We start from the raw sequence: 22331 nt of genomic DNA on the forward strand, positions 1-22331 counted from the left end.
TGAGAAAGATGAAAGTAAAGAACGAAGAACAAGAGGCCAGTTACTTCAATGGCTGCTAATGGAACAGCCTGCATCCCTGGATCAGTCCCCACTTAATGATCCTCCTCAGTTTACTCAAGAAATAGCTCTGATGCTAACCTCTCCCACTGTCAATAATTCTTTTCAGCACTGAAAATAGCACCACTATGTTGAAGACACCTAATAATGGCACTGTCAAATGCTTGACAGTTAGCAGGCTGGCTTTCATCTTGCTTTGTTTTGTGATTTCTCCACCCTCTGCTTCTCATATCATCCACATTGGAAAGAAAAGGAGGTCAAATCAAAATTACAAGTTTGAAAATATTCTTTGGTCATGTCATCACAGGTGTCAGGAAAGATCTGAACATAAGAACTGTGCAAATACCTTTAGGGACCATCCTAGAAAACAACATATCCACCATGGTGATTACTATATCAGGCTGGAGATCCTAGGAGCATAGAGAGGTGGAGGGCATTGAGAAGAGTAGCAGCTTAGTGAAAAATATCTAAACAGAAGCAACACTGTAAGATGAATACTCTGTTAACATGGAGCCAGAAGTACTCTTATAGGTCATGTACTTATCTCAAAAACTGAGGTCCAGAGAAGAGATGTGATTGGCCCCCATAACACATAGCTAGTGGAGAACACAGTGAAGATGAGAACTCAGGTCTTTGAATCCCAGTTTAGGGCTCTTTCCATATGCTAATGTTGGATATTGATAGACTAGTCAATGTGGGAGACTGGAATACTGTGCCAAAGCTTTCGATTGAAAGGACCAAGCCCCAGCTCAATCACTGCTCAGAGCCAAGAGCAGCTCATCAAGAATAAAACTCTAAGATGATAAATTACTGAAGAAATAAACAATCACCAGACTACACTTGGTCCTTTCTTTCCAGAAGAACAACAGCATATTTGATGTTTGGCCACTTCCATCTTTTTTTTTTTTTGGCCATGCTGCGTGGCTTGCAGGATCTTAGTTCCCCGACCAGGGATCAAACCCAGGCCACCGCAGTGAAAGCGTTGAGTCCTAACCGCTGGACCACCAGCAAATTCCCTTAAGCCTTCTTTTAAAGCATAAAATCTACCTCAGTGTGAGACATCTTGAAGTCTATATTACATATAGCAAGGTAGTTTGCAAACTACCTCCTTTCAAAGAGCCCAACCTGGCTTCCCTTCTTTGCTATTTTCTACTTCACGTTCAAGCCAATCCTCTCAAATCCTGTCTCCAGGAATCAAATCTGTGGAAGGTTGAGGAGGGGGAACTTTTGGTAATGCAAACATTACCTTTCCAGCCTTGGTCTTCTCAAGCGAAGGTCAATGATAAATGACCTCCCTTTTGGGGCATAATTTATGTCCACGTGGCCTTTTCTATTGAGCCCAAGGTTGACTAACAGGACACAACACTAGGAGGAGAGAGAGGTTGGTTCTGGGAGACCTGGAGGCCAGGGAGTATAAGTAGGACCAGATGTGGCTGAAGGGGGCAGAGGTGGGGGGCGTGGAGAAAAACCGGCTACACACGCAAAATAAAGTCACATCCACCTTGGGAAATGCACCCAACATTTCCAAGGCTAAATCCAACTTGTCTTCCTGTGTTTCCTGCAATTACCTTTGTGCTTCCAGCACCCAAGTTATTTAGTATAGCAAGATGGAAGGGGCAAGTCTTTCCCGGAATACTTAGCAGCAGTTCAAACATCCTTCATGCTCTCATTTTCCTATTCTACCATCCTATGGTTCAAAACATTTCTTAAAACTCCTGTTCTAGCCTCCAAGGCTATGGGTAATCTTGGAATCAGCTTAAACCTCTTTTCTGTTATTCTGAGACCTAAAATTCCTGGTTCAAGTAGTTAGTAGTAGAAAGATATAGACAGAAACGCAAAATAAATTCATCCAATTTAAAACTGGCCCAACAAAGCTAACACAAATCCTAAAGGCCATACTTATCCCTTAGGCAGGGATCTTGAGGCAACAGTGAATCTTTGCACAGAACCTGAATATGGACAAAACTGAGAATAGAGATGCCAATAAGTATAGAATAAAAATGGATGGTGTGAGGACCAGCTGTAGCCCTGTGTAAGATGCCAAAAAGCTAAATGTCTGTTATTAAAGCTCTGCATCTCTAACAAACAGAAGCACCATGCCCTGTGCTTTACAGAAATGAATTTAAGGCTAGACCATGTATCTACTGAGCCACTACTACCAAGTGAACCAGAAATTTGGGTTCCAGTTTTTATGCACCCATGACGTTTAAGCATAAAGGTCCATATGTGACTTGATTATAGAAATTAATAGTTGGATAATTTTGTCAACACACCTCAATCACTCCAGCTGCCAAGGAATCAAAAGAACAACTTCACCTGAGAGTGAACTAATATACATCGTCATCCAACTCTTCATCGTGTCTTCCCTGACCTCCTAGAAATCCATTATAGCCCGTGGGAGTAGCCAGAGCCCTACTAACTACTCCTTATTCCATTAGCAATTTCTTATCGAGGTGAGGAATAAACTGGGACCTCGTCCTACTAGCGATGGCTAGCTTCCCTGCCTACACAGACCACAAATATCTCTGAGGAAACTGGTCTTCTATACCGGCAAAACATAAGCCCTGAAAAGATCAAAGACTCCAAAAGCACATCCACACAAAATAAAAACAGAAAGAGATGAGAGCCATGTCCGCAGATTTCTTATCAATCAGCATAAGCCAATCAGTCAAATGGCACACATGAGAACAGAAGCAACAATAAAGCTGCTATAATCAACTGGGCTGTTTTAACTGATCATTATTTAAACAATGGGGGAGAAAACTACTTGATTTGGTCTGTTTGGGATCCAGTTAGAGCAAGACTGAAACCAAGTGATGGCCTTGACGTCACGATAAAAACGTTCCATAACAAATAGCCTTGGCCATACTTTGTCCTTTCTGCCTGGTGCCACATTTAGCCAAAGACAGGCATGGAATCTCATCCAAGCAAGTCCAAGCCATTGCAACACATGTGCCTTCAGCCTGAACAGAGGAAGATCATATTCCCAAGTAGTAAGAATACCCACCAGTAATCAAAGTGACTGACAGGTGTTAACATTAGGGCTGTCATCACTAGAACTGGGAGATGGGCTGGGCTCCAAAATTTTGAATTTGGCACCAAATTTCAGTATACTCAGCACCTATTTTGTAATTAGTAGGTTTTGTCCTTGCACCCCCAAATTTTGTTATTTAACGTCCTTGCTGTAACCGCACAGCAATGTTTGATTTGTGGGTTACCCCATGCATACCAGTGAGGTTAGAGGAGTTAGCTCCTAATCATTCAGCATATTCTGTAAACAGCATTTCCTAGTGTGCTCCTAGAGAGCTTGTGTATGTGTGCGTGTGTGCGTGTATCTGTGTATTCCCTATGTTTGCAGTTAAATAAGATTGGGAAATCCCGGGTCTAAATTAAATGGGTTTCCTTTCTGCAGGACTTCTCAGAACATTTAATGTGCCAATGAGCAATGTGAATCTCTAAGAAAGGCATATAATTTGCAGCATTTCACAACTTTATTTGACCACAAAACCCTTTTATGAAGAGCTCCTGGGGGTGGGGAGATGGGGGCAGTTCTCAGAATACACTTTAGGAAAAACTGCTTTAAAAGTCTGCTCTCAGTGACTTCCAAGTGAGTAATAGATCGGAGCTGCCCGGGTGGAATATGCACTCCTTCGGAAGCCGCCCTGTGTCTTCTGATAGACCTAAGGATAGCGTCTGGGACACTGAAAACAGAGGGCTTCTCAGAACATCTCAGAACAGCTACCTGGGCCATGTGAGAATCTCCTTATGTCAACAAACATTTATAGAGCATCCACCATGAATCAGGAGCTAAGCATTAAAAAAAAAAAGGTTAAGATTACTTTAACTTTGCATGGTGGAGACAGAGAAGTTTTCAGAAATAACATGATATTTGAAATAGGGCTTAAAAGATGACCCCCAGGGGTCAGGGTAGGCAGAGGGAGACATTGTAAAGAGAAGAAACAGTATGTGCAGAGGCACCGATGCCTGCTCCCTTGCACACCCCTCCCTGACGTGTCTGTACACACACCATATCATACTCTGGCATTGCCTAACGTGCTCCCCAAAGAAATGGGAACCAACGCTTGAAAGGAGTTGGAAAGCTTGCTGTAGGATGAAAATCCACCCATCACTGGACTGCAGCTTGTTTACCTAAGAGGCGGAGGTGTCCCTTTATTTATTATTAGGAACAATCACAGAATGCTGAGGTATGGTACATCCCACAGAACGCTGGAAATTTGTGGTAAGAATGATGAAGGTAAAGTAGGGGGAAGAGTGCTAACATTTATTAATATATATGTAAATTGTCTGGCAGTTTACATATTTTATCTCAATGATGAACTGTATGCATACATATTTACATTGCGTGTTTTGATTTACAGAGTGCTTTCATATCCATGATTTCATTTGATCTTCATGAGAATCCTGTGAGCATGGGTAGGGCAGGTGTGATTAGCCCCTTTGTACAGAGGAGAAGTGTGAGCCTCAGGACAGTTACGTGGTTAGCCCAACGTCACAGAGTAAGTGGCAATATCCAGATTAGAAACTAAGTCTTCTAAATCCCAGTCTTACATCCTTGATTTGTATTTGTCCTGTACTTCTTCAAGAGGCTGAAGGTACAGGGAAGCAGAATTATGCCTAATGTTAGAAAAATCTTTCTAAAAATCACAGCTGTTCAACAGTGAAATGGGCTGTTTTATGAAATTGAAATGACTGTAGAGTACATCCTTGCCATAGGAGGGAGATTAAATGTCATGGCTTCTAGAGTTAAGGTCACCCTCAACTCTAAGATCCACTGATCATAAAATTCCTAGACCCTACTTCTCCGAGGTGAGGTTTATGATGATTAATCCTGTTCCTGGACAGCTCCTGTTCATCATACACTTGGTCCTCAAAAAAGAGATATTCTTAGATGCTTAAGAGTTAGAACTTTTCCCATCGCAGATAAACCCATTGCTGTGGTACAACAAACACAGATCACATACAACCAATACCTCCAGGTTTCTCTCAGATAGAAGCCACACATTTATCCAAATTACCATGTATATGAGTTCGTGTTTTTCCCAGAAACTTAAAATCTTGCAGCACACAGTATATATCAGAAATTATGGGAGGAGGCACAGTTCTGCATTTGAACACTCATCATCCTCATATGGTGAATCTATTTTTTTTTAAGAATCTATATAGTTGCTCAAACACCAAAGGTATTTTAAGAGGTAGAAAGTATGGACTGATAATAATCCACACTTGTCTTGTCTGATGAGGGACCAGGATTCTCTTTAGAGCCAAAGAAACCAGCCACTGTTCCAATTCCCTTGGAACATTTTTTGTCATATATTTACAGCTCCCTGTGCTCAAGAGAATGGTGCATCTGTCTGATGGAGACGCCTGGCTGCATTCTTTCCCAGATATTAATATAGGTGGCACTTTAGTAGCATAACCAATGACATGAAGAACCTGATTTGGAGAGAAACAGATGGCACCATCTTTCTTGGGCTAATTTTAGGATCCTGAAATAGTCCCTTTCCACACAAACCATCAGTGGAACCAGATTAAGACAGCTATGTCACATGGAAAAGGGAGAGAGAAAAAATGTGGTCTAGTGTGAGGCAAAGACAACGAACCAGAAACCTCAGTGCTTCCCTTCATATTCTCCTTTCATAGAATATGAGGGTCACTTCCACCTCTTTTCATCAGAATGGATGCTGAGTACCAATGTAAGAGTATCTAAGAAGAAATGAGTGGGCAAATCTCATTTCTAGTCACATACATTGAACCATCCAGGTTGCATCATGCACTAGCTAAATTCATATTCCAAGGAGTTCGTAGGACCTAGGCTCCAACACATCTTTTCTTAGCAGATAAGGAAGCTAATAAGTGACCATTCTACCTGGTGAGTCAGAAACAGATTGAATTTCAAAGCCTCACATTCCTGGTCCATTGCTTTGTCTGCTGAAAAGACCTTTCTCCCAAATGAGACATAATATATCAGGTAGGGCTGATGAGAGGTGGAGGAAGGGTCTCCCAACCAGAAATGATGTCCGAGGTATGAGATGGTCAGCCAAGGATTTAGAACAAATGAGAAGAGGTGTAATCGGGGGATAAAGCACCTACCTGTTTTCCATCCAGAGTGTAGAGTTTTTTGACAACCCCGGTCTCTAGTTTGATGGCTTCAGTGATATCAGTGAGGACTTGCTCAAAGGAGTGGGCTGTCTTCTTGTTCAGAAGCACACGCACAGCCTTCCGAGGCTTCACCCCACTGCGGATGATGGTCACCAGCTTGGGGCGCACAAAGTCCTTGTTCTCTCTGGCCTGGGCACTGTTGCTGCTAGCCAGGGACTGAGGGGCTTTCATATTAGCAGATGTCTTCACATTGACAGACCAGTTGGGATTGACATTCTTGGTGTACTCCACCTTTTTAAAGAAGTTGTCTGAGGAGCACACATAGCTTTCCCCTAAGGGAAGAAATAAGTGGTGATTAGTTTAACAGCAGGTATACGGACTATTCTAACCAAACTAATACACACTGACCTTGGAGTAGGACTTCTGGAAAAATGGTGATAATAACAAACTTCATGTGCAATTCCTAATTAGGCCCTCTAACAACTTGGCTCATTCAAATTCAAGAGCAAGTAATCAGCAAACTATTCTTCATCATAATGAAAAAATCCTGTAAAGCTAAGGGTCCCAGGGATAATGAACATACCTAAGTATAATCCAACAAGTGGGGTTCTCAAGCTTGATATGATTTCATTTGAATTGAAATGTTTACATTAACTCCTAGGATGTGTGTTAATGTCTAGGGGCATTACTAGAGCGTTTTTAACACGTCTCTTTCTTAATGTTCCTGTCCTATTTCTGGACTCACAGCCCTATTTGTTATATTATGAACTGAAGAGAACTTTCAAAATCAATACATTTTTATTCCAAGTCAAAGTGACCAAAGTAACCTTGTGTATTGGGCATACAGGGCAAACTTGCCAAGAAGCCCGATTGTACTTTGTACAGAGTATATGGCTAAGCAGTAGAATACTAAAATGTGAAATGTGTGTGTGTGGTGAATGTATGTATGTGTGTATAATTGTGTCTTTTACCCCCATACCCAGGTGGAGAAACTATCTAAATAACAACCTGTAGACACACACACACACACACACACACACACACACACTATTCCTTGTGTTTGCAAGTCTAGCTCTTGCTTGAGAAATGCTCTCCCCTGTTTCCAACACCCACCCCTCATCTTTCCATCTTCCTGAATGCCACACACTAGCTCGGTGTATTCAGGGCCGTCTTCACCAGTGCTCACCCTTGGCTGCCACAAGTAATGAGGTGGAGATGTGAGAATACACCGTACAGCCTGATTTATGGATTGGAGGGATCTAGTGTAATTTTCACATTTACCATGGGCTAGAGGAAATGACTAGTACAGCGGAAGCAATGCAGGGGCCAGAGGCAAGAGGAGGGGATTAGACACCTGGGACTAGAAGCTGGAGAAAAGAGGAAGAGAGGTAGGCTCAGCCTGGGGGAGAGACTATCGGAAAAGATTGAATTTTTTGAGTAAAACACATTAGCCTCAAGGTATACAAAAGTTCATCCAGAGGTTGAGATGCAGAAAACCAGTGGGATTTAATCAGGCTTAACTCATCAGTAATAACGCTAAATCGATCAATCAATCAATCAATCAACCCGAGCCCTTGCAAAGGAAGCATTAAACACAATTATAATCTGATGGCTCTTCTTCCTTTGGTCTCAGCAGGAGAACGGAGCAGAGACATTCACAAACCCTGGGCTGATGATTCAGTCCCTGTGCAAATATTGATTGCTTTGCTGTAGCACCAAAGCCTTTTAAGTCGTGTTAATTGATAAATTTCTCAGTTAGTGCTCAGAGAAGATTCGGTGAGAGTCTGGAGGGCACCTCTGAGGACATTTATATGTGTGTGTGGAGCGGGAAGGTAAGTGGCTTGTAACGTATGCAAAGTGGCTTCCAACACTGCTCTGAGTCCCAGATGCTGCTGGTGTTCTGTCTTGACAAGGGGACCAAGGCATGGTTTGTAGATGAGCACGGGCCCTCACTCCTGCACCTGGTGCAGGCGTGCACAGCCAGGATGGGGCGGTCAAAGACCGCAGCCAAAAGAAACCCTAATTTCTCTGGCTGCCACTGGCTAATCCAATCCTACGCACGTGATTAGAGGATGTGGTCTTTAATTTTTGACTTAAAGGATGAAGGGACCCTTTCAATTCCCCCATATATTCACAGCCAGTATTGCCCATACCCTAGAAATGGCACTCTACCAGATGCACGGGCACCTTCCAAGAGGTCACTGCCTTTGAGTCAGATGTTTTCCGTAATTTGTCATGTACTTTAAAACTCTGTCAGACAACTGGTGGTGTGCAAATGTATGAGGCTATATATTTATGATTTCACTCATCCACAGTCTCCTCTGGAGAGTCAGCTGTGCAGCCCTATTAGGACTCTGGACTTTTTTTGCTCCCATCTCTTAAACCTCTTAAGCCTCTGAACTATGAGTATGATTAACCACTCCACATGAAAATGAACATGATGGCAGACAGCTATAGTATCATATGGCGCCCAAGAACTTTTCAGAGGGCCCAGCTCTCAGCCAAATCTATGTTGAACACTTTCCAACAGTGCATTTTAGTCTCTCCACTCTCTTTCCTTTCGGCCCCAATATGAAGTAATGGAAAAAGGGCAGCTGATGTGATGTCAGTCACAATGGGGTTCCCCAATATTTCCTAGTTGTGTGCCCTTGGGCAAACTAACCTCCCTTGGCTTCAGTTATTTGTCTGCAAAGTGGGGATGATGGTAACAAGACCTACCTCTTAAGGTTGTTCTGAGGCTCAGAGCAGGTGATGCATGATCTGCAGGGCTGAGCCCAGAGTCTGCCACATAGTAAGCACTTGATAAATGCCAGCTATCGTTATTATTAAGGCCCTAACCTGAAGGAATAGAGAGAGAACAAGAAAAACGAGCCAAGAGGGAAAGGAGGAAGAAAGGGTGGAGAGAAAGGAGATGAAAAGAGGAAGAGTAGAAGCTGAAGGAAAGAAAAGCAGCAGCAGCAAGGGCAACCATCTTGGAACTGAGCTAGAATCATTATATAACATGAGCACTGCCCGGGACCCAGGCTTCAAAGATCATATTTCCTGCTGGTTGAAAGGAGACCTCCGGTTGCGTCAAAGGCCAAATGTGGTAGCTTCATGGATAACACCTAGCAAAGCCACTTGCTGCCTCTGCTGGTGCACACTGAGGGCAGGATATCTTTTAAGACTATCTTTTTTTTAGAGCAGCTCTAAGGTTCACAGCAAAATTAAGGGGAAGGTACAGAGATTTTCCATACGCCCCCTGCTCCCACACATGCCTCCCCCGTTATCTGCATCCCCTAGCAGAGGGCAGGATGTCTGTGGTGGTTGAGGGGGAGTCAGATAGACCTGGATTTAAATCCCAGCCAGGCATTTACAAGCTGTATGACATCAGGCAAATCATTTAATCTCTGAGTCTCAGCTTTTCTGTCTACAAATTGAAGCTATTGTGCTAGGTGACATCTAAGTCCCTTCCAGCTCTTAAGGTCTATAAGAAGGAATTTTCTTCTCTTTTCCATCTCAAACAGGCTCTAGGAGATAAAGTTGTTATGGTAATTACATGTTAAAGAAAAGAAGTAGGTGCCCACCACTGAGGACTCTCCCCTTGTACTACTGGAAAGACATCAAATGTGCTGCTTCTCTCGACCAAAGCTTCCTGGTTCTGATTTTGCAATTGTCTGCAACGTGTGCTGCCAGAGCTCGGTGCTTTCCTGCACGTCCAGCTGCCTGGCACTTGGAGCTGGGTGAGGTGTGTTGCACCTTTACACAGCTGGGTTCCCATCCTGCCACAGCTTCCAGGGGCCATTTCCCACGCATTAGAAGCCTAGAAGGAAAGCTGGCTTCAGAGCCAAGCAAGGTGACAATTTGCTGGAATCGACAATCTGCTTCAGGGCGAGGGGGTAAGGAAATGAAGTCATGGAAGCACAGCTGAAAGGGCGGGAAGGGAACAAGCTATGGGCTCAAGATGATCTAACGTCTATCTCCCTTCACTTTCAGGAGAGCTCCATTTTCAAAAACATTAAACATGTTTATAGCTGCTCAGTGCAAAAGCACTTCTGCCTGGGCTTTCTCTTCTTTTCCTGGGCTTTCTCCCTCAAGAAGGAAAATATTAAATGGCAGTTTATTGTATTATCAGATCTATTAGTGATGTATCACTCTCCCAGGTACCTTAAAATCCTCGTCTTTGGCAGCGTGCTTGCTTTAGTAGTTAGAGGATAAATTAGTGAGAAAGTGGTTTCATCTCATTGGAACAAATGAGCTATGGCAAAGAAAGTGGATCATAGCTGGTGTCACCATACAGATCTTCCAACAAGACTGTCACAATTGTAAATATTCTGTCCCATGGTCTGCATAATAATGCTCAAAAGGACACCCCTAAGATTGATCTGGGTACTTACATACAAGGAAGTGGGGAAGGAATTAGACAGTACATGAAGGAAGAATAATTCTCCAGTGAAAGACTAAACAAGACCAAACGAAAAGTCACTGGTGGATTTCATTCACTGACCCACTGGGAATATAGCTAATACATATATGGCCACATTCTGTCTGGCTTCACGAAGACTGTTTGTGTACCCAAGGAGCTGTGGGAAAGCTGACATCAATAACCTGACTTTGGTCCAAAATGGTCCCCTTAATACTTTCAGTATCTAGCAGCAGACAGTAGACTAGAGGCATTTAGACAAAGGAGTGCCACAAGGCCAGAGTGATTATTAACCAATTGCTTTCTATTTCATTTTATTTTAGGCTAAATACTTAATAATGTGGCCATTTGGAAACATAGTATGGTCTATGCTCCATTATTCCTTTAAGATCTACAAATCAAAAAACAAAAACAAAGATTTATGTATTCCTAGGAATTCCCACCATTGTACGTAGCTGAAGGGGACCGTCAAGATCACTTAATCTAGTACTTCCCAACTTTAAGTGCTCATAAGACTCACCTGGGGAAATCTGTGAAAACAGACTCTGGAGCACTAGCCCTGAAAATTCTGAGTCAACAAATCCGGGGTGTGGCCCAGGAATTGATATTTTTCTAAAGCTCTGAAAGATTCTGAAAGGCAGCCAGGTTTGGGAGCCACTGGCTATTCCAACTCTTCACTAGCATCATCATATTGTTTTATTAGAGTATAATTGCTATACAATGTTGTTAGTTTCTGCTGTACAATGAAGTGAATCAGCTATATGTATACCTATATCCCCTCCCTCTTGGACCTCCCTTCCCACCCACCCCCCATCCCACCCATCTAGGTCATCACAGAGCACCAAGCTGAGCTTCCTGTGCTTTATAGCATGTTCCCACTAGCTATCTATTTTACGCATGGTAGTGTATATATGTCATTCCTAATCTCCCAATTCGTCCCCCCCTCCCCTTCCCCACCCCCCGTGTCCACATGTCCGTTCTCTACGTCTATGTCTCTTATTCCTGCCCTGCAAATAGGTTCATCTGTACCATTTTTCTTATTACTATTATTTTTTTTACATCATGAACAATAATAGTCCCTTGTAGCTGTAGTTTTACCTTGTCAATGTGTTTCCATATTTATCATCTAATTTTATCCTCACAATCACTCTAATAGATAAAGAAGGCAGGTATTACTAGTCTCATTTTACAGATAAGAATATTACAATAGATACACAAAATGTGGTCTCTACATACAATGAAATATTATTCCTCAGAAACACAAGGAATGAAGTGTTGATACATGGTATAGCACGGACAAACCTTGGAAACATTTTCTAAGCGAAAGAAGCCAGTCACAAAAGACCACATAGTGTATGATTCAATTTACATAAAATGTCCAGAATAGGCAAATCTGTAGAGACATAAGGTAGATAAGTTGTCACCTAGAGCTGGAGAGAATACGGGAAATGGGCGGTGACAGCTAATTGGTACAGGGTTTCTTTTTGGGGTGATGGAAATGGTATAAAATTAGATTATGGTGATGGTCTCACCACTTGTAAATTTTCTAAAAGTCATTGAACTGTACACTTAAGTTGGTGAATTTTACAGTATGCAAGTTATACCTTAATAAAGTTGGTTTTTTTACGTTGTTTTAAAAAGAGACAACATTAGTCACAGTGATGATAAGGACAAACTTATAGTCATGTAGCTTAACCAGCTATAAACTAGGATGACTCAAATAGTACCAGCCACCCTTTATTGAATGCTATCATGGGCCAGGCAGAACACTAAACACTTCGTATCCATTGTTTTATTTAATCCTCAAAGCAGTTATTCCCACTTTACAGATGAACAACTGAGGCTCATGGAGTCTAAATGGTTTCCCCCGAGTTCACACAAGCTAGCAGGTGGCAGAACTGGAATTTGAACCAAATCGGATTCCAAAGATTTCTTTTCCTATTATAATCTTCTGCCTCTAAGATGAGAACCCAATGCCTCTGACTCTTCACCCAGGGACCTTTCCAAACCTTTTCAATTTGAAGTCTCTTGGGAAGCAACATGTATGAATTACTATTTTAAAATCTTTCTTTTAACCTCTTCCAAAGGTGAAGAAAGTAAAGGACTTCTGTCCTCCATTCCTACAGTTGCAAAGGACAAAAAATAGGAGAGAAAAAGACCCTTTTTCTTTATCCTCTTCATATCTGTACCTTTTCCCATCTGGCTCTGTGGTAGTGGGATATTGGTCACATTTCTCAATGCTGTCCCAGAGATACCCCAGAATTTCCTTGACTGAATGGGCCATACTCAGTACTGAAAGGGCACTGAGGGCCACTGCAGTTTGTGGTTGTACGTGACTTGTGGATAAATGCAACTGAGCCTTATTTACATTCTGCATAGTCCAGAAATTCACCAGGAAGTACTACTACTGCACCCGGGAGTGGTAGATGAGAAGAGGAGTCCAATCTAGCAGGACTCAAAAGATCAAGAGAAAAGAAAGCTGCAGTCTTCAAAATTGTATTTATTACCTATATTGAGCTAAGATTATCACAACACACACCCCAATACACACACACACACACACACACACACAGAAATCCAGGGAGGAAAATCAATATCAAGGGCTAGTCCTTGAGCAAGACATGTTAAAAAATGGATTTGGGGGAGTGGGCAATCTGTGTATGATACCACTCTTATATCAGACACAAGAACATTCTAATCCTTGCTCCAAATACAATGTCACTTGATTCAGAATTCTGCCCGAGCATATATCGTGGTCTTTAAAAGATCGCATCTAGTGGAAATGAGGACATACTGGGTGATTCAGGGTGCTTTGTTTATGAAAATTATTACAGAGAAACCCCTCCAGTTTGACTGAGATGTGGATTTTACAGTGACAAAAGACACACACCCTATCGATTACGCTGTTGGACAGCTCCCTCAGCCTAGCTTCAAGTCCTTCAAGTTTGCCCTGACTCTCCTTTATTTTAAGATATTTGCTAGGATGGCCAATCCTTCAGTGTTCAGAAGAAGCCTGGGATTAACCTCTACCTGGCCATCCAGCACCTGATAATCTAAGCCTCCTCAGCATTGTTTCTCAAGGTCAGCTTGGAGAAAAACCACAGACTTGAACCCCGAGACCCAGATCCAGTAGCCATATGGACACTGTCTTATAAGTAACTAGCCCCAAATCACTCAACCTGACTTGAGAAACAGCAGCTACTTGCGAGAATGTGATCTTGCACACGGGAAGCCCTCATGCTCCTTTGTCTAGGAACACAAGAAACCTAGAAGCAGTGAAGCAGAGGCGGGGCACTCCCATCCATACCAAGTCCTTTAATGTGCTGTTTCTCCTTCCTTGCCGGCTGTTTCAGAGAGATCTGCCTGTTCTAAACCCATCTTTGCTTGGGGGAATGGAAAGAATGAGGAGGGAGGGCTGGAGAGTGGGAAGAGGTTTTGGGGGGAACATTTTCATTATCACCACCCCTGAGTGCCGTCCTTTAAAGTATTGTCAGGTTAAACTGATCACATATATTACACCCATTAAAAGGTGGGGTAGGGAGGCATCCTCAAAATACTTGATTTGATAAAGTAAAATATTAAGACCATGTCCCAGGATCTATTTTTCTAAATGATCACAAAAAAGACTTCATGGCTGGGCAAGTTTTGGTAAGAGCTGGGATTTTCCCTATTTTTGAGTTGGGTACACAGGTTGTCAAGATTCTCAGCAATCTTGTCATAAAATTCGATTGCAAAACCAAAATCTGAAAAGGATTTAAACAGATTTAGGTAGAGTGAGTCAGTTCCTATTCTAATAGGAATAGTCTTTATTAAAATACCAGGCATACCTACAGCTTTTTTTGGTATTTCTCTCAATGACCTCAGCCTTAGGGACACACCCTGAAGTGGGCTTTTTAGAAGCAACAGCTGAGCAGTGACCACTTACCTAAAAGTATAATCCTTTGTGAATAGGTCCAGGAAGTCCAGCTTTTAGGGTGCGTATTTCCATGAGTTGCAATTCACAAAGAGTCTCTCAGCAGTTCAAAGGATATTAGCATGTAATATTTTCTCTCTGTTAACCCAATCTTCCTTCCTCATTTTATACCCCTAATGGTTTTATGGTCTGCCTCAATAGTGCTATTTAGAGTTAACTATGAACACATTCTAGAGTAAATGACACAATTCAGATTTTTCTTTGTATACCCTGGGAGATAAACACAATGCATTATCATCACCAGCCCCACTTCGACGCCAGCCGAAACTGAAGACCATGAAGGGTAATGGCTAATGATTCTGTCAATGCCTATAGAATTAGAAGTCTAAGCAGCAACCTTGTGTTTTTACAAACACATTTCCCAATTCCTTTTAATAAAAATCCAAGAAATGTACCCGTAACTAACGATGCCACCTCCCACTAAGGGCCACCACCCACTCCTTGAATTACCTTCTTCCAGTTCATCCATGCTTCCGATTTTCCTGGATCCATCAATGGTGTAAATGTAACGCACTCCCTGAGGCAGATTGATGTTGTCAGACAGAGATCGTGTCAGGTCAGCCAGCAAGGCGTCGAAGCTGCGAAAACGGTCAGAGGACACAGCGTACACAATCCCCTTGAAGTAGCGGTCCCCATTGCGGTAGAAACGTACCTTCTTGGCTTTCTTCTCGTTGCTCAGTGCCTGCAAGGTTCGGGTTCGGTAGAAGCTACAATGGGCGCTGTGAGTGGGGCTAGGCAGCCCATTCATCCGTGAGCCTCTCATGTTCCTGGATGTCTTATCTCTTTCATCAAAATGTCCAAAATCAAGTTCCATATTTTGGTGGAACCTCAGAGACCTGAGTGTTGGAGAAAAGGGTGGGGATGAAAAGAAGCAAAGAAAAGGGGGTGAGGAGGAAAAAAAAAAAAGAAAGGAATTCAAATATTAGCCAGATCCAGATCTGCAATCTGCTGCTTGTGAAAAGAACTGGTTGAAAAAAGCCCGTGACCCATCTGCTGCTTGCCCCTGACCTGCAGGAATATTGATTTTAATAGAAAAGAAGGAGGGGCTGGAGGGGTGCTGCTGGCTGTGGGCATTGGGGTGAGAGATGGGGAGGGAGGCACTTCTGGCACTGTTCCAAACACAGGAGAGGGAGGGATTTTGAAATAGCTTAAAATCCTGGGACTTCCTGACACTGGCTCCTATCAAATTGTAACTTCGGGCTAAATACATTAAAACTGGCATCTGTTTCCTCACACATGCCCACATGACTAACGCTTGTAAATGAATCCATAGCCTGACAAAATCCCCCTTGAAGGGAACAGAAGGACCTAGCCAAGGTTAGCATCTCCAGCTCAGGAAGCAATCTTTGCATCTTAGTAAAATGACTATGAAGGGGAGTGTTTTAATTTTATCCCAAACCCTCTTTCCTACTCTAATGTGTGCATCCCCTCCCCCCAGAATAAACTGGGATTCTCCTTTAAAGGGACGGCCTCTAGGGAATAGCCAGAGTCTTTGTGCTATTCATCAAACCCCTTCCCCACCAAGCTGGTGCAGCTATCCGAGATTCACAAGAAATAAGCTGCAAAAAAAAAAGGATTAGAAAAATCAGTTATTTAATGAGTTATTAGTTCTACTTTACTCCTGGTATCCGCCCCCCCCTTCTCTATGTGCTCTACCCACCCCCAACAATGATGCAGCCCCACCTCTTAATGGAATCATTTAATTGTTGAAAGATTCCCAAATGAATCCTTTAACAGCATATGGGACCTTTAGAAGCAAGCACACCTTTCATTGTTCTGGGCTTCTACCCTGAATGAAGGGGCATTTTGCCCTCACAGCAGGCAATTCACCCCAAATTTGTCTAGTGCCCAGGTGTGTTAGCTGAGCCAAAAGATGGTCATCTGTCAGATTTGCTTTCCCCCTTTCTGCTGAAAGAAAGAAAGGAAGGAAGGAAGGAAGGAAGAAAATCACAATATGAAACCAAATACAACAGAAGCCCCAAACGCTAGCAAAGGTAGTGACAGCCTAGGAACCAAACTATTAACATGCATCGCACAGATGGGGATAAAAAGACTCACAAAGCAAGCAGGGCTCAGCTGCTACACACTGCCACATTGAGATATTTGCAAGGGACCAGGAAGACAGGAGATAAAGGAAGACTGGTGCCTAGCAGGTTTGCCAGGCTCGCTCCCTCTATTCTCCCAATGTCACCATGACCTGTGCTGAGCTCAGCATTGTCTCTGTCAGGCAGCCTGCAGTGTAAGAGACCCCACCTCCTCAAGACAAGTAGCAAGCATTTCCCCAGGCGTGCCAGCAACGCTTGGCTTTGCTTTAGAATCTGGGGTGCTATTATTCTAAAATCAACATCACAGTGAAAACAAAGGAACATCAAACTCACTTTTCTAAAGGAAAATCCCAGGTAGAGGCTTAGGAAAAAATCTGATAGAATAAGGCCAAAAAAAAAAAAGAGGGGGGAGATAAGAGGGAAAGAGAGAGAGAGGACACACCGAGAGAGGGAGAGAGAGAGAGAGCTTTGCCTTGTGCTTTTCCCGTTTGACATCTGTTACATTCTCCCTGAAAATCACTGGAAAGCCCCACTCACCGGTTTTCTGCTGGTTGGGTGGAGATGCTGAGAGAAAGAAAACCAATCTCTCTATGCCTTTGTTGTCTGAGCTCCAAGCAAGAAATTCCTGCCAGGGTGGATAGATGCCTTCTAGGTCCTAGTGCCTTGTCCAGCTTCTCCCCTATAACTCAGGCTTAGTGAATCTCCCCCAACCTCCTTTGATTAATTACATGCTTTGTTTTTTTCAACTCACCGGCTGCATTAACAGCTAGAAAGGTTTCATTTATAACCAACAGGAAATTGCAGGGTAGCAAAAAGATTGCACAGGCAAGCTCAGAATGCTCTAATGAGCAATGTGCTAGTCTTTTCTTTTAGGGAACTGGCAATTTCACTTGGCCAAAACCTTGGCCTAATCTGCCTGGGGGCCAGACTCACAGTCAAACCAGGCTTCTTAGAAATTGTAGCTCTCTTCATTTAACCTTGAGAGAAAACAATCAAATATGCAAATTCTTTATGGCATGTTAGTTCATGCATCCAACAACTGGTTGTTTGGAAAGGAGGTTAGTGGAGTAGACTAAGAAGCAGTAGGAAAGGGACAAGACAAGGGCAAGTCATTCCAGAATTTCATGGAGGATGGAGTTGAAGACGGATCCCAAAGACCTTTTAGCTTGGTGTAATAATTTTGTTAATGGGATCTGCAGCGTTCACCTTTGAGAATTTGAGACTTCAAATCTAACCCAGAGACTTTTCTGTGTGAAGTGAGTCTGATGGCTACAAGATAAATATTAAATAGCTCTTTCCTCAAACTGCCTATTTGTTACTAACTGGCTTCTTTATATCAAATATGTTATAAAGGGCAAGGAAGCATGCATATTGAATTCAAGAAATCAGGCCAAATTATAAGACAAAAGAAGAGTAAGGTGAGGGTGGGCTACCATATTCACAACGGAGGCTCCATGCATTAATATGTAGCAGTATTGAACTATCATGGTTCCATTTTTGCTTGGCTTCCAGGAAGCTCAGAGCTAATAGCATGCTGAGGAATTATCTTATGTCTGATTCCTAATATAATTAACCCTACTTTTTAGAGATAATGCTAGATGATTTATAGTTAAGCTCTTGCTATGCACGTATTTTACTGTAAGCTGCCTTAAAATGGGATTAAATATATGATTTTTCTTCTCTGGAAGGTGATAGCTCAGCAAAGCCTGAGCTATCTATGTTAGTGGGGTGTTCAGCGTCAAGTGTGCAACCTGCCCAGTCAAGTCCTCCCAACACTTTTCTGCTGCTCTCCTCTTTTCTAAATAAGTACCTCAGGGGACAGCACGTGTCTGCCCTGTTTTCTTCCATTTGTTTCTGCCTTACACTGTGGCCACCTCTTGAAAACTCAGGGTTATTCAAGTCAAGGGCAGAAAAATATCAAGGAATAGAGGCAGAGAAATATGGAAATTCCAACCAATGGCTGCAACTTCCTTGTCCAGCAAAGCCAATGTCTTAATTTTTTTTTCTTTCACATAGTAAGCATTCTGTAAATACACAGCAATTGATTTTGCATCAGAACTCAAAATCATTTTATTTCTGGTGAAGATATAAGAATGGATGGGACGATAAAACTTAAACATGAAGGATTTGGAATAGATCTTAGAGAAAATGTCCTCATGATCTAGGCTTTTTAACACTACTGTGGAAGCAAAATGTCTTTAGAAGACAGTCTAGGATAGATGGCTTTGTTTGCTTTCTATATACCAGAGTGCAGAGGGTGAACAAGATCAATGTTTCCCAGTGTGAGGTATGTGGATGTTAATAGGTATTCTTTAAAAAGAGAAAAAAGTTCTATGGTCAAATATGTTTGAAAAGTGATGGGCTAAACAAAATTTGTTTTCTTTATCATAAACTTCTCAGGGCCTTTAATATACTTAAAACATGGTACAAGTCTCCGAGAAGGCAATTTAGTATAAAGGGCTTCCTGCTTTTTTTTTTTTTTTAACTCAGGATCTTTTTTTTCCCCAGAGCATCTCATAGACTTATGTTCTGTGGGAAAACCTTTTTCAAAAACTGGACTAGGTTAGCTCACCAACGTAATTCTTCTCAAAGAATTGTCAGCTACTAACCAAAACTTCTTCTCTCACTTCCTCAGAGGAGAAGGATCCCTGGCAGAAGTGAAGGGCTCAGGCACAAGTCCAGGGGAAAGTACATCTTTCTGTATGGAAGTCAACTTTGAAGATCAAGGGAGAGTCACGATTGAGGGTTCAATGGCGTGAAGAGATTGAAGGAAAAGGGCAGCGACCCCATTGTGGGAAATGTACCAGTAAGATCTTTTGAGTAATTACAATGTGCTCAGTACCACAGGAAAGATGCAGAGTAGATAACATCAGTCACTGCCCCTGAGGGACTTGAAGAGTCACTAAGGAGACAGGACAAGAATATGTATCTTGCAAAAATCATGAAGGAGAAGGGCTGCGGTCTGGGTTAATCAAACTCAGCTTTAGGATCAGGGTCAGGAAACAAGACCATCATCCATCATACACACACACACACACACACACACACAAACACACACAATCATTAGTTTACCTATCAGAAACACAGTAAGTAGAATCTAGAGTGGAGTGGGATAAGCGAACAGGAAGTGAGGTTGGAAATATATACAAACGGTTTATGGGGACCAGAAAACTATAAAGTACATAGTAATAAAGCCAACAAATATATGTAAGACCTTTATTGAGAAAAGCATAAAACTATTAAAGAACATAACAGAAGCGGTGAATAAATGTAGAGCTAGACCATATTCATGAATGGCAAGATGCAACGTTGTAAGGGTATCAGTCCACCCCAAAGTAATCTATATAGATATGAAAAAACTCCAGTTAAAAACTCCAACAGGAGTTTTTGTGAAATTCACAAATATCAGGTAAGTATTACCTTTTATTATGCCCCAAATAGTCACATGCCACCTCCCTCACCTCTTTCGTCTTTGCCCACGTATCAGCTTCTCAACAAGACCAAGCCAGACTATTCTATTTAAAGTCACAACCTTCCTCCCAACCCAGCCCTCCAATTTCCTTTACCCTGCTCTATTTTTTCTGTAACACTTATCATCATCTTCCAGCATATTATATAATATGCCTATTTATTATGTTTATTATAAACCTACCCAAAGTAGAATATAAACTCCACAAGGGCAGGAAAATTCTAACAGCTTTAATGAAATATAATTCATAATGCCAATGGTAATATTTCATTTGCTTTTAATACTATACGCAAAGTGTTTAGAACAATGTCTAGCACAAAGTAGGTTTGGGTATTTGTTTAATTGGATAAAGTAAAGAAAACATGGACTCTTCAGTAGATGATATTGGGACAATTAACTTTCGTATGGAAAAAATTAAATTAGATCCCCAGTTCACACCATACATAAAAATAAACTCCAGATGTTTTAAAGACCTGCATATAAAGAACAGGACTTGAAAATTATTAGAATAAATGGTAGGAGATTCTCTTTAATTCCTTGTGACAAAAAGACTTTCTTAACCAATATGCAAAAAGCAGAAATCTTATAGGAAAATATTGGTAAACTTGATTACATGAAAATTTAAAGCTTCTGAAGGCAAAAGATAGCATTAAAACATGAAAAGATAAGTAACAGACTGAGAAAAAGATATTTGAATCTTATATAACGGACATAGGATTAATTAATTAATATTAATTATATATATATAACCTATACATATAATATCAATAAGAAAAAGGCAAAACTCCAATAGAAAAAAAATGAACAAAGGATATGCCCAGGTTGTTCATAAAAGAGGAAACCCTAATGGCCAATAAACAGGTAAAAATATGCTCAACCTCACACATAACTAGGAAAATCCAAGTTAAAACAGAAATTGCATATTTTACAAGCGTTAGATTGGTGGAAATTTTTAAAGTATGGCATACCAAGTATAGGCAAAGACAAAAAGCACCTGGAACTTTCATACGCTGTTGGAGGAAACATAAATTAGTACAATTTTGGAGAGCAGTTTTTGGTAGTAGCTAGTATAGTTGAAAATGTATATCAACCTATGATCCAGAAATTCCATTTCTAGATATACATCCCACGGAAATTCTCACACATGTGTTCAAGAAGACAGCTACAAGGATATTCATAAAAGCATTACTGAAATGCTGAAAAGTGAAAACAACCCAAATGCCTATCATCAGCATACTAATTTGATTAGTGGTTATTCATACAAGGGATGTTATATACAGTGAAATAGAATAGATGAGTGCTAAGTGTAAGTGGTGGTGCACAGGTTTCTCTGCAGCCATAAGTTTTCATTTCTCTGAAAACTAAATGTCTGGAAGTGTAATTGCTGAGTCATGTGATAATTGTGTGTTTCATTTTAAAAGAAACTGCCAAACTGTTTTCTAGAGTGGCTTAATATTTTATATACCCACCAGCAATGTATGAGAGATCCAGTTTCACTGCATTCTCATCAGCATTTGGTATTTTTATTTTAACCATTCTAATAGATGTGTAATGATATCCCTTTGTGGTTTAAATTTGCATTTCCCTAATGTGTAATGGTGTTGAACATCTTTTCATGTTCTCATTTACTATAACTGTAGAGCTTCTTCAGTGATAAGACTCTGTGCCTTTTGCCCATTTTCTAATTGGATTGTTTGCTTTTTTAATGTTGAGTTTTGAGAGTTCATTATACATTCTAGATCTGAGTCTTTTGTCAGATATGTGGGCTTGCAAATACGTTCTCTCAGTCTATAGCTTGTCTTTTCATTCCCTTAACATGGTCTTTCATAGAGCAAAAGTTTTTAATATATTCATTTTTTTATGGTTTGTGCTTTTGGTGTCATGTCTCTTCATGAAGCCTAGATCCTGAAGTTCTCTCCTATGTTATATTCTAAAAGTTTTACAGATGTATATTTTATATTTCAATCTATGATGCACATTGAGTTAATTTTTGTATCAGGTGTGCGATATAGATTATAGTTCATATTTTTTGTCTATGGATATATAATTGCTCCAGCACCATTCGTTGAGAAGATCCTCCTTTGAATTGCTTTTTCACCTTTGTCAAAAGTCAATTGACTATTTCTTTGTAAATCTATTTCTGTTCTATATTGAATAGCAGTGGTGAGAATGGACATTCTTGACTAGTTTCGGTTCTTAGCTGGAAAGCATTTAGCCTTTCATCGTTAAGTGTGACATTAACTATGAGGGTTTTTTGTTTGTTTT

At 41.3% G+C, this 22331-nt stretch overlaps 1 protein-coding gene and 1 long non-coding RNA gene across 2 annotated transcripts in view; both read right to left on the minus strand.

Annotated features, from left to right (window-relative positions):
• Positions 1-22331, minus strand: part of LOC118888465 — a 400177-nt gene that overhangs the window by 266583 nt on the left and 111263 nt on the right. The gene's annotated exons all lie outside the window — the stretch shown is intronic.
• DCX (doublecortin) overlaps positions 1-22331 on the minus strand; it is a 358186-nt gene that overhangs the window by 98074 nt on the left and 237781 nt on the right. Inside the window, exons 3-4 of the mRNA XM_036839487.1 lie at positions 15003-15388; positions 6169-6509 (exon numbers count right to left, since the gene is read on the minus strand). Of these exons, the coding sequence (XP_036695382.1) occupies positions 6169-6509; positions 15003-15366 (705 nt within the window). The 5' untranslated portion in view covers positions 15367-15388. The remainder of the gene's footprint in view (positions 1-6168; positions 6510-15002; positions 15389-22331) is intronic.

The sequence above is a fragment of the Balaenoptera musculus genome, chromosome X (genome assembly GCF_009873245.2).
Source record: "Balaenoptera musculus isolate JJ_BM4_2016_0621 chromosome X, mBalMus1.pri.v3, whole genome shotgun sequence".
NCBI classification, from domain to species: Eukaryota; Metazoa; Chordata; class Mammalia; order Artiodactyla; family Balaenopteridae; genus Balaenoptera; species Balaenoptera musculus.